The sequence below is a fragment of the Schistosoma mansoni genome, assembly GCF_000237925.1.
Source record: "Schistosoma mansoni, WGS project CABG00000000 data, supercontig 0235, strain Puerto Rico, whole genome shotgun sequence".
NCBI lineage: Eukaryota > Metazoa > Platyhelminthes > Trematoda > Strigeidida > Schistosomatidae > Schistosoma > Schistosoma mansoni.
Window position 1 is genome coordinate 51240 of NW_017386099.1, and position 13563 is coordinate 64802.

At 39.4% G+C, this 13563-nt stretch overlaps 1 protein-coding gene across 1 annotated transcript in view; it reads right to left on the reverse strand.

The window, feature by feature from the left end:
- The window catches only part of Smp_087520 (TATA-binding protein-related), a 23025-nt gene extending 9721 nt beyond the window's left edge, over positions 1 to 13304 (reverse strand). Inside the window, exons 1-3 of the mRNA XM_018792629.1 lie at position 13304; positions 6543 to 13274; positions 4913 to 4995 (exon numbers count right to left, since the gene is read on the reverse strand). Coding sequence (XP_018644376.1) covers positions 4913 to 4995; positions 6543 to 6839 — 380 coding nt within the window. The 5' untranslated portion in view covers positions 6840 to 13274; position 13304. The remainder of the gene's footprint in view (positions 1 to 4912; positions 4996 to 6542; positions 13275 to 13303) is intronic.
- Between the last annotated feature and the right edge of the window lie 259 nt (positions 13305 to 13563).

Here is a 13563-nt window from a genome sequence, read left to right on the forward strand (position 1 = left end):
GGATATGTTGCCTGGAGAACGACTTCTCGACCTTGAGTATGCGGATGATATTGTCTTACTGTGCGATAATGCCCAAGGCATGCAATCTGCATTTAATCAGTTGGCAATCAGTGTCCGCAGGTACAGCATGTGCTTTACACCCTCCAAGTGCAAAGTACTCCTACAAGACTGGCAGGATTCTCATCCTGTACTCACCCTGGATGGTGAGCAGATTGAAGTAGTTGAGAAGTTCGCGTATCTAGGTAGCTATGTAAGTGCTGGTGGTGGCGTGAGTGATGAGATTGATGCACGTATAATGAAAGCCAGAGCGGTTTATGCCAATCTGGGCCATCTTTGGCGCCTTCGTGATGTTAGTCTGGCTGTAAAAGGTCGGATCTACAACGCGTCGGTGAGAGCAGTTTTGCTCTATGCTTGTGAAACCTGGCCTCTCCGAGTTGAGGATGTCAGACGACTCTCTGTGTTCAGTCAGTCAGTCAGCGACAACGTAGGACCAGGCACATATATGCATCGGTCCAAGTTGCCATACCTCGTTAGCACAACAAGATAGACACCGGATTCATATAAGTAATTAATTTAGTGGTGGTAGTATATAAAGAAAGGTTGTATATAAGGATATAGTATAGGAAGGAAAAAAGTTATGAAGCAATTTTAATCTCAAGGTTTAAGGGAAGATAAAGGGTATATACACCTGCGCCATTGTGATCGATCCTGAGCCATGTCACACAGAATCTCCAACCATTTATTACGATAGTCACGCGGACCCCAACCAGGTAGTCTGCGTCTGACAACATGGCTCAGACTAGAAGTTAGTGATTTCAAGCACTGATGCCATGTTTTGGTTTGGCCGCCACTAACTCTCTTCCAACCATCCCCTACACTAGTCAGCATGGCGCGTCGTGGTAATCGGTGTTCAGGCATATGTAACACGTGGCCCAACCATCTCAGTCGATGAAGATTCATGACCTCATCAACTGATTTACCATCGTTCCCTAATACCCTGCGTCTAACCTCACTATTACTTACCCGGTTATCCCAGCAGATGCGAGCAATATTTCTGAGGCATCTGTGGTCAAATACTAGTAACCTACGAGTATCTTCTACTCTTAATGGCCATGTTTCACAGCCGTAAAGTAGAACAGAACGAACTGCTGCGCAGTATACTCGTCCCTTAATTGATAGACGGAGATCTCGTCTTCGCCATAGGTGACGTAAGTTGGCAAAAGCCAAACGAGCTTTTTGAATCCGTGCTGAGATTTCGTCAGACACCAACCCATTAGGGCTGATCAGACTTCCAAGATAAGTGAAGTTGTCCACGCGTTCGACTACTTCACTCCCTATCCTTAGTTCAGGTGTTGACGCAGGCCAGTCCTAGAGTAACAATTTACATTTGGATGGGGAGAAACGCATCCCAAACATCCTGGCATTATTACTGAGTTCCAACAGAAGACTCTGCATTTTGTCAGTGTCTTCACCAAACAGGACTATGTCATCTGCGTATTCTAAGTCTTCCTCGTTTCAGATTACCTATAGCCTTTTGAACTTCAAGTAGGGTCGGGGGGCCTACTTCAACGCTCCATTCAGGTTTTCTGGGAATAGTGGGTAGTTGTGCAGTAGCTGAAGGCCAGCTAAACTGCTCCTTAAAGTGTTCCGCCCATCGTTCTGAACGTTTGGGTTGAGAGCAGATAAGGGTTCCGTCTTTTTCCGAGATTGTCTCACTTACACTTGACTTCTTAATTCCGGTTTATTTTATTAGTCTGAATAGTTGCCTGGTGTTGCCTACAGCCGCTGCCTTTTCCATCTCTTTTGCTTTCGTTGCCCACCACTGCTCACGATCGTTCCTTAGACTTTTAGTTAACCTAGATCTAATTTCTTTACGCTCTTCGTCGTGTTCAGAGCCTGATGGGATGAGTTTACGCGAATCCATCAGTGAAATAGACTTAGAGGAAATCCACTGGTTTTTTGGAGCCCTATGATTTAAATGACTAATAGATGTTACTGCTGTTTCCACAGCTGTTCGTGTGTCTTTCCAAGCAGCATCTGGGTCAGTCTCGTTTACAGAACTGCCTAGATGTGAACTCAGTTGTTTCTGGGATTCGCATTTGGCTTTCTCGTCCTCCAGTTCAATCCTAATGGGTCTTCTTAGTGTACTTTTCCTGCGTCCATTGAGGCGCAGACAAATGCGCGCTCGTATTAAAGCGTGATCAGAGTCTAAACAAGTATTCCAATACGAGCGACAATCTTCTATTGAGCCTCTCCAACGATGACTGATGACAATATGGTCTATTTGAGTCCATCGTTGGTTTGGTGCAGGTGGTCGCCATGTTAGACGATGTCTCTCCTTATGTTTAAAATTAGTGCTTGCTAAAAATAAACGATTGTCTGAGCATAGTTGCAGCAGACGATCACCATTATCGGTTCGTTGAGCCGGAATACTACAACACCCACCTAAATGTCTTTCTGTTTGATTTAAACTGCCTACCTGGGCATTAAAGTCACCCGCTACGACTACTATGTCTGAGCGCTTAGCTTTCTGAAGAAGCTCAGAGTTTTCTGTAAAAGTCATCTTTTACTTCATCATGGCTGCAGTCAGTGGGAGCGTAGGCAGAAATGACGAAAAGTCAACGACGTGTGTCCCTATCCTTCCGAGTTCTTACGGAGCCATTTAGCCGGACAGCACACAGGCGACTGTTAATGGGGATCCATTCTAATAGTGCCTGTTCTGCCCTTGTACTTAGTGCTATGCCTACACCTGCAAGTCCACGAGAACTAGCCAACGGGTCGCCAGATACACGGAGAGTGTACTTCGTTGGCTGTCCATTTTGGCGAGGTGAGGTCAAGTGAATGACCACACTAGGATCCTGTATGCGTGTTTCGGAGACACAGCATACATCAATGGTACGAGATTCTAGGGTTTTAGCCAAGGAGGCCTGTTGACCGATTTGACTTAAAGTACGTACGTTGAAGGCTCCAATGTGTAGTTTGGAGCGAGGTTTTAGTAGACCTGGGACAGCGTTTCGCGTACTAGAATCGTTGGCCATGGTGACACTTGAGGAGGAAACCGAAAGAGGAAGTTTAGTGTTGAAAGTCAAGGTAGAAGGAATAGTAGGAATTGAAAAAGGAGATTGATTATGAATACAGTGCTGTTAGAGGTATGAGGGCAGTTATCACTTCCCGGTTGCCCACACCGTGGAAGGGTTCCTCTAGAGGTACCTGAAAAGGAAATTGGGTTAGAAGTGGTCTTAATGACCTGAGAGCGTGACCGCATTGCCCAAGGGACAACTGCTTGAGGTCGGTCACACACGACCTTTTTGTGTTAGCTCCGTTCTTCAAAGGACCTTACCGCCGGAGACGGAAATCCGTGGGATAAGGCGAGGTGTGCATTTTTAGGGTCGACCTTTTCTAACCCCACCCCTCCTTATGGGAAGGCAGCATCGCTGTCATGCTGGTTGTCTGAAGGAAACACCTTACTGCCGTCACACCTCTGTACAGTCGGCAGTACGACTTCGCCTTCGGACCTTGGGATTGCTGCTTTTAGTCTTACCGCTCTTCAAACGACCTGTCTGGCGTGGTAGTACCTCGAGGAACGATTGTTCCAGCCAGCATAGCTCGATTGCTTCATCACGATAGGCAAGCCCGACCACCACGTCAAGGTAGCAGCAACGGTCGGACTCTCTGTGTTCGATCATCGTTGTCTCCGAAGGATTGCTGACATACAGTGGCAACACCATGTTAGTAATGCAGAGGTCCGGCATCGTGTGTTTGGGCTCAGAAACGATAATCCAATTGGTGTCACCATCTTGAAACACCGACTTCGGTGGCTTGGACATGTTTTACGAATGTCGTCCCAGAGACTTCCACGTCGTGCATTATTTGCCGACTCTGGGACTGGTTGGAAAAAGCGGAGAGGAGGTCAGTGTATGACATGGTGTCGTGGCATGAAAGAAAGCTGCAAAGGGCTAGCCTCTGTTGGTCCTTCACGACTCCCTGGCTGGGGTCCGAGAGATGGTGCAACACAGTGGCTAGAGACGTTATCAGATATGGCTCAGAATAGAAGCCAGTGGCGAACCTGTTGTAACCTTCTTTTACTTTCTACATAAAGAGTGGTTCTAACTTTTTTAACTGAAAGAGTCTTCTGGTTGTACATTTCAGTCCGCCTTATCTTTTCATCCCTTCTCTTCCTACTTTCATTATTTTGTGTGGTGCATATGTATCTGGTGCCCTTTTGTACCAATATATATGTGTTTAAATAAATAAATAAATAAAACTTACTACGTTCAGGCTTATGTGCTACATCATAAACCACACTATCGATACTTCCTGACTGTTCAAACTAAATTAGATGTAGCAGAGTCTGAACATGGTATTTATCACTGGAAGTTAAGTGTTTTAATCATTAATCCACCACTCTACATTTGAATGCTTAAATATATAACTTATGAGCTATTGCCACACAAATACTTCCATTTGTTATATATCACATGTAAGTAAGATATCTATCATATTTATGATTTGTGCAGTAATACAAATAAACCATTTTTTAATTGTAAATACCAACAGATTGAATAACTAACACAGTTTATGAATTTCTAATTTGTACAACTTTTGGAAGCACACAGATAAAGTGTAATTGCTAACGAACAACCATGCATACCACACTAGTTAATTCATCTTGATTACACACATTTATACATCAATTAGTCAAAACCACAAAAGATTTAACTTGGATATTCAAATACAGTTGTTAACAAATTCAAATAGCCTAATGAAATGAGTGGATACGAAACAATAGTTCAGAAATGATCAGATATAGTACATTATGGACACTGATAAAACGTAAAATGTTTGACATATGGTACAGCTATATGGGAAAAAATAAATGCATGGAAAAATTACTGAGACTGTTATTGCTTACGAATTAGCCCCGGTACACCAAATTTTTCCGCTAGACCAAATTGTTGCTACTGTATACGGTGATCGTAAACGCATTATAACATGCTATATATTTATGAAAATCAACAGAATAAAAAATATCGATATTATTGAATTCTTAAAGATCGAGAACTTAAAACGGATGTACAACAAACGGTAATGGACTTGAAAAAATAATATCTTTCGGTATTATATCAAGATTCACATTAGGAGAGAAGCCTTCAACTAGGTAGTCTAATATAACTTCATTTAAGCAATATATGGTTGCAATAGGACTGTATTACTGATTATTTACATTGATATATACTCAGAGTCGTGAATGCACACTCATTGTATCGTGTAAAAAGGTTGAACAAAAAATGTAATTGTGCAGATCTTCGCTGAATTCTCTTTATTCTTATTCAATGATACAATGAGTTATTTTAATTAAATGAAGAGAAACCAAAAAAAATTGTGATAATACTAAAGGTTTGGAAATATATGATAAATATTGGAAACAGGTAGTGAATATCATATAATTATACGAAATTCTGTGCTCAGAAAAAAAAGTCGACGCAACCGAATCTAATCATATGACTCAACAAATAAAGCCTATTGAATATCTATAAATTTATTATACAAGGGCTGGCAATGTTTTACTCTTACTTAACCATATAAATAAATTAAACTTCCTAAGTGATCAGCTTTTAAATTATAATGAAAATTAGTCACACTTATTGAAGCAGCTAGACAGGATAATTAGCTTTTATACAAATAGTATTGATTATAGCCTAATACATATACCCATACTTAGTAAGTAAATTACATTATTGTTATTACTATTAGTAAACTACTGATTATAAACTAGGAATTGCATAAAGATATCATGTTAATGATCAAAAACCGGTGTTCACGTGCAAGCCAGCAGTTGGAGGAGCACAACACAGTACTCGGAGACAGTTTGTTCGATTTACGAATCGTGGAGCCGTAGTTCAATGACTAAGGCGTTCGACTCAGCCAATAAATCTTAGGCTGGAGCCCTACTTCACTCACTTTTGTTTGGACAACCGGATATCGTTAACCATCACACATTGTAGCTCGAAACCAAGCACACTGATTTCCGCTAGTGAGTTAGTAAGAGAACTTTTAAGTAGTCAATATAATTTTTTCTATGTTTTTTTCATATTATCGTGATTCCAGAACATAAACTCACAGAACTATCGAATCTTTCCATAAAATAAATGATATTTAAACTTCTAGTTATGATAATATCAAAAATAAATCTCCACAAATTCAAATGCTAGAACGTTAACTGACTTGTAAATAGTACCGTTGTTGTTGTTAAATATAATTATACATATAACTGCAGACTAAAGTGGTGTACACTGTTTGGCATTGCCTAGTTTTTATGCATTTTAACTTATGTCGATTCGCGACTAGTATTTAAATAAAATGAATAGAAATGATACCCAAAATAGCGTATCATCAAGACATTTAGCTACTCGTGAGAATCTAACGAGTTAATTTACCGGGTAATTTAACTAAGCTAAAAAGAATTTGGGAGTATCTATCCTTCAAAACCAATAATAGACATAAAATTCTAAAACTAAGAAATAAAAATTGTCTAAACTTACATTCTGAAGAGCTTTATATTCCACATTAACACTAGTCCTGGCTATTTCTTTCAATCGTAAGTGACACTGAAGGCTAGCCATAACAACTACATTTGTTATGGAAAGTGTTAAGGAAGATGCTTCTTCATTGCATGGATCTTCTTCAGTACTTTTATCTGGTTCATTTCCAATAATATCTTTTACATCTTCATTCTCTGTATCAGATGTGTTTAAAAAATCCAAAATATCCGTTCCACTCTCCATAAATGAAATGTCTTCTGTCTCAGTGGTGCCATTAATATGTTCGTTTGTTTGCATTCTGTAGTTTTGTGTGTTATGCGACAAAAAAAAAACAATGGAAGAAAATTGTATGAGTGCTTTCAACGTTAAATCAGCTGATTCAGGAAGGTCATACGGATGCACCTACTCATTAATGAGTGACACAAACGTCTTCGTGCGAACACAACAAATATATTTGTTATATAGTGCACTATTAAGTTATGGTTTGAGCTATTTTAGCAGATTAAAAAATACAGTATGACAAATTCTAACGCAGTTATCAAGTCATAGATTGAGTGGGAATTACAAAAATTAATGATACTCAGATGAGGGTGGAGAGTAGCATTTGATCAATAACTAAATCAGTGAGTCAGTCACAACGTAAAACTAGGTACATATGTACATCGGTTCGAGTTGCCATATCCCATAAGCATAAAGAGATGACATTGTCAATCCAAATCCCATAATGGAAAAGGTAGGTGCACTATCAGAGATGATTAAAATGATTAGGCACCGAAGCTAGGATTCGGGAAGGAAACAAAAGTTAGTGAAATGAAAACATCATAAGGAATCTAGAATACCAGAATTTGGGGTTGATAAGGAAAAGATGAACCTGCATCATTGCAAGCAATTTTGAACCATGTCATTTAAAGTATCTAATCATTGGTAACGATAATCACACAGACCCCAACCAGGTGGTCTACATCTATTAACATGACCAAGTCAAATTGTCAGTGACTCCATCGACTGATGCCATGTTTTATTTTGGTCGTCCCTCGCTTTCTTACAGCCTAACCCTACACCAAAAGACAACGCTCAACGGTGGAAGGAAGCGTTTGGGGATATGTAACACATCCCAACCACCTCACTTGGTGAAGATTTACTACCTCATCAGTCGATTTACCATCTTAATATAGCTCTCTATTCCTAACCCAGGCATCGCTTACTCCAGGATCCAAAAATACACTAGCAATGCTTCGTAGACACCTATTATTGAATACTAGCAACTCACGAATATCCTCTATTCTTAATGACCATGTTTCACATCCATAAAGTTGAGTGGAGCAAACTGCTGAGCAGTAAACTCGCTCTTTGATTTGGAGACGGATATCTCGTCTACAACATAAGTGACACAAGTTTATAAAAGCCAGTCCAGTCTTCTTAATCTATGCCGAGATTTCGTCAAACACCAAACCGTCAGTGCCGACGAGACTCAAGATAAGTGAAGCGGTCGGTGTGTTCAACTACTTCACTACCCATCACTAATCCAGGCAATGACGCAAGCTAATTCTAAAGTAACATTTTACATTTGCAGAGAAAATAGCACCTCAAATATGCTAATATTGTTGCTTAAGATAGTCAGAATACTGCATTTTTCAGCGTCTTCAAACATAACTATATCATCTGCGTATTCCAAGTCAACAAGTGGATCTTCTGGTATAAGATCAATCCATAAGTCAGACGATGAAACTGTTATCTCTTAAAGCATGTTTATGACAAAGTTAAATAAAAATGGGGAGAGTGGACAACCCTGACGGAGACCAATTGATGTAACCAGTTTTGATGAATATTCGCCACAAGCTCTGACTCGACCAGTAGTGTACGAGTAGAGTCTGTACAAAGTTAACCTGCTTCGTTGGTACACCTTCCAGTGACAGAAACCACAGAACCTCGAGATTAATGGAGTTGAACCACGCCTTAGGGTCAAAGAATACGAAAATAGTCTCGGACGTCGAAAAGTACGTCTATATTCCAAAATCGGCTGAAAAGTGAATATTTGGTCTATACATCCACGTCCAGGTCTGAAACCAGAATAGTTTTCTCGGGTTTTCCCTTCATAATTCTTAGTTAGACGTCGAAGTTTTACTGAGGCGAATATTTTAGACACTATATTAGTTAAACTGTTTCCTCTGTGATTGTTAAAAGAGGATTTTTGCTTTCTTATAGATTGGAACGATCAGCGATCGAGACCAGTTAGATGGAATGATTTCCAGCTACCAGACTCTGACTAAGATTTCAGTCAATCTAATATTTAAAACTGGGCCACCAATCTTGTGAATTTTAAGAATTAGTCCATCGTATCCAGCTGCTCTCTCACGCTTTAGACTACTTATAGCCTTAACAACATCACAAAGAGTCGGACGACTTACATCAGTTTGTCATTTAGGTCGATTGGAGATAATGGGTAACTAAAGTGTGGCTGAAGGCCAATTGAATTGTCCCCTAAAGTGTTTTGCTCATCATTTCAATCTCTTGGATTGAGAATGAATGATAGTCCCACCTTTTTCCAAGATAGTTTCACTAACAGCTTTACTTGTAATACCTGTTTCCTTGATAATTATGAACAGTTGTCTACTGTTACCATTCGCTGTTGCCTTTTTCATCTCTTCTGCTTTCACTACCAACCACTGCTCAAGATTGTTACCTAAGCTACTTTTAAGTTGCTTCTGCTCCTCATCGTATTTTGAGCCAGGTGTGAGTTTCCGAGAATCTATCAGTGCTGTAGACACCGCTAAAATCCACTGATTTTTCCTAACCTTTGGTTTTAAGTTACTAGTATATATCACTGTTGTTTCCACAGCATTTTTGAATATCATACCACGCTACCTCGTGGTGGATATCATTTTGACTATTAACTAGCTCCTTCTCTAGTTAGCCCAGAAATATATTCTTGTCTTTTTCATCATTAGGTTGAACTCTAAAGGGTTTTCTTTCCTATGTTCAGTAAGACGCAGACAAATACGTGCTCGATTTAGAACATGATCTGAATCCAAGCATGTGTTTCAGAATGAGTAACAATTTTTAATCCATCCCATCCAACGATGGCTTATGGCAATGTGATCTCTTTGAGTCCATCACCACGTCAGACGATGCTTCTCTTTATGTTTAAAGTTGATGTTTTACAGGATTAGAAGGTTATCTGGGTATAGTTTTAACAGACGGTTGCCACAATCTGTTTACTGAGCTGCGAAAACGTAAGATTCACCTAAGTGCCTTTCGGTTAGGTTTAGTTTAGCTACTTTAATATCAAAATCAATTGCCACTACTACCAAATCAGAGCGTTTGGCTTTTTGACGGAGGTTGGATAACTTCTTATTCATTCAGCGGGAGTACAATCAGAGACAACGACAAGGAAACGGTGTGACACTTTTTTCCAGTCCTTACTGTTAGGTTTAATCGAACAGTGTAGAAGCGACTGTCTATTGATATCCAGTCTAACGACGACTCAAGATTTTAAAGTCCAAGTTAAAGAAGCCTGTTGCCCTATATGACACAAGCTTCGAACATTAAAAGCCCCAACATGTAGTTTAGAGAGTGATCTGAGGAGTCCAGTAACAGAATTTTGTGAACTCAAATCACTAGTACTAGTGGTGCGGGGTGATAGAAATATATGAGAAGTGTTTGTTATATGCTAAACTATTGTTGTTCAATGATCGAAACGTATTGTACTCAACCAGATGATCTTGGGTGCTGGATAGAGGTATGGAGGTGGCTATCGCTTCCCGGCTGCCCACACCATGGAAGGATATTTCTTCTTGAGAGACCTGAAAAAGAAGCTGAATTAGTGGTTTCCTTAGAGACTTTGTAGCTTGACTACAGAGTCCAAGAGACAACTACTTGATGCCGGTTGAGCAGGGCCTTTACATGGGAAGTTTTTGGTGCTAGCCCCGCAATTTAAAAGGACTTACTGCCAGAGACGGAAATCTGTGGGGTAGGGTGAAGTGTAAAATTTCTAGGGTCGAGTTATTCTAAGCTTTTCTTTCCGTTGTGAGGAGGTAGCATCTCTAATGACGCTGTCCGAGGGAAACACCCTACTGCTTTCATACCCCTCTACAATTGGCAGTACAACTTCGCCTTCGGACCTTAATTTTTTGATTTTACTCTTACCATCCTCCTACTGACCTGTCTGGCACGGTAGGACCTGAAGGAACATGCTTATCAGCTAATATGACTCAGTTGAGTCACCACGGCAGGTAAGCCCGACTAACACGTCAAGGTAGAAGCTAGGATTAGATTTCAGTTGACATTTTACAGCTTTCTACACACCACATAAGTGTCTCATAATATGGTTTCAAGTAGTAGAGGATACAGAACTTAGTAACCTGGTTATAGTCGTTAGTTAGAGCAGTCAATTTATTAATGTTGTGAACAGTATCCAAGAGTTTAGCTATTGTTTGGTTTAAGTAAATTACTGCCAGTTGAACGTATCTACAATTATTTTTGATTAGATAAGTAAATAACATATGACTCAATGTATGTAGATAGTTTTGATTTATTTGTGGTCTATAATGAGCCTTTATTTTCACTTTCTCCGTGTTCTTTGCACTGAGAAATTTCAGTTTTGTTTAATTATATATTATGTAGTAGTAACTGTCTCACACCAGATATAGTTGAACTCCAATGGTCGCATCTTAGCAGAACACCAGTTGAAATCTTGAGTCAATTGAAGCTACACCACCATGGGAAACCTGGAAGCACTGGGCGGCCGTTTCGCTCTATTATTCGACTCTTCAGCAGTGCGCATCCACGATTCCATGGTGGTCTAGCTTCAATTGACTCATGATTTCAACTATGAAAATAGCCAACCATTTAGCAATTGATGCTGATATCGCAGAAAACATCCAAATAAAATAGCCTCAAAAGAAAAGTTGTCTTTTCAGAATGACAACTTTTATATAGGCTACTGTAACGCATTTAACTGGTCCACAGGTTAGTATTTATACAATCAGTTTTCATTTTTACAACAGATAAAAGTGGTATATAATCTCTATATTCGCCATGGATTAGTTATCAGTCTCATCAAACAATACTATCCAAACATACCCCACGTTAAATATCCCAGTGTAACCAATAAGTAGAAACCTTTATTTATGTATTACAAAGCTACTTTCCTATTGTGGGTAGTATAACAGCATTTGCATAATCAGCAGTAAGAATAATGATAAATTTCCCTATATTCACAACGTATCGAAAAGGTTACGTGTTAAGCCATCAAATTATATTGTCATTGACACAACTCCGTAATCAATTTAGTGCTCATGTCACACTTTGGGGAGAAGGAACCACCGGGAAAACCATTTACGTATACTAAAGTAAGACAAGGTTTTGATTCGTAGTTAAGCAGTTGAAAACTAATCCCTTCCAAAACTACACTACCGATACAAATTCATTGAAAGTTAAATTCAGCAACACTGATTGCCATCCGTACTACCTATACTACAAGAAATGATGAGAGTTACACGGTGCAAAGGCCATTCCACCAACTCCGCGAATGTACTTTTACTTTGAAAGCTTGCAATGCTACAGGGCCCCCTAAGCCAAAATAGGCCGATCAGGGCTCTGAACTGTGACCTTACTACTGAAGATCAAGTGCACCAAACAGTAAGCCACCTACTTCCAATTATCTCCCGACCAATTCTTTCAGACTGGCATGAATCTAAAAAGCCAATTATTTATTGGTGTCCAAATTGTTTTTTCTCGATGAACGAGACAGAACATCAGAACAACCGGCTACAACAAGCCCTTCGAGAGATTAATACTGTTGCACCTGCCTTAAACAAGAAACTATGCAGTCTAATGAGAAGTCAATCACTTGCGACTAACAAATGAAAAGAATCTAAACCGACTATTGGAAAAAAAGTAACAGAAGTTAAGGATCAACGAGAATGGAAACTACAAAAGAAACCTCACAGTATTACTGAGACCGAGTGGAAGAACTTTAATCCTTAAACATCAGAATGGACTCTATTGTGATCATACTATATTTGACTGGATGATATTACACCAGTTAAAATGCTTTCGTATACCTAAAATGATGACAATTATGACGTTATTGGAAGTAAAGTCAGCATTTTTAATTAGTTTAATCGGAATTTTACTGAGTTGATACTACTAAATTAGATTTAAGTGATTCTGCCCATAAATGTGACCGGCATTTGCACGACAAGTAAAACAAGTGTTTTTTTTCATATAAATTGCAATGAGCATCGACCAAGTCATCTATTTCTTGACATAAATGTGATTAATTGACACGTCTTGAATATCGAGTTTTCCAACATTGCACAGAAAATACGTGCCTCTTGCCTGAGCATCACAAAAATGCTTCGTATATACACACAATTCACGAATGTTGTACAATTCACAAGAGACTTGAAATTTGCATGGAAATGGCATTTCATCAGTGCCTATTCACACTTGATATTTTTTGTAGTTCAACCTCAATTGCACTCTTATTGATGCAGACGTTTGCCCAGGACTTCCGTAACCCTCCATTTTGCCTATCGAATATGATATAAGACTCAATGTAACGCAATGATCCACGATTATTGAGGAAATTCCGTTTAAAGTGGCCAAAATTACAGAAAAGATGAGCAAGACGTGTACCCCATTTGTAAAAAAGGACTAGGAGGTTAAACATTTAACACCTTTCTGCTAACGTCTAACTACATTTTCACAGTAAAACTCTGACCCACTTGACCACGGAAGAAGACAAACAGCTGGTTGCACAAGGACAACCGCCTGAGACCTAGATCGCACATATAAACAAAAAGGACTTCAATTGAACGTATGATCGTCAATAGGTTATGCGCGAAACTATGACAACAAACGAAAATCGCATGAAAATTTCCGTTGCACTGTTAGAGTCTTTATAGATCAGAATAATCTCATATTCGCCTAATTCCTCATTAATGCATCAAAATTGCAAACAGACACAACATTGCAGACTATACTAAGTGTGACACTTCGGATAATATATTATTTA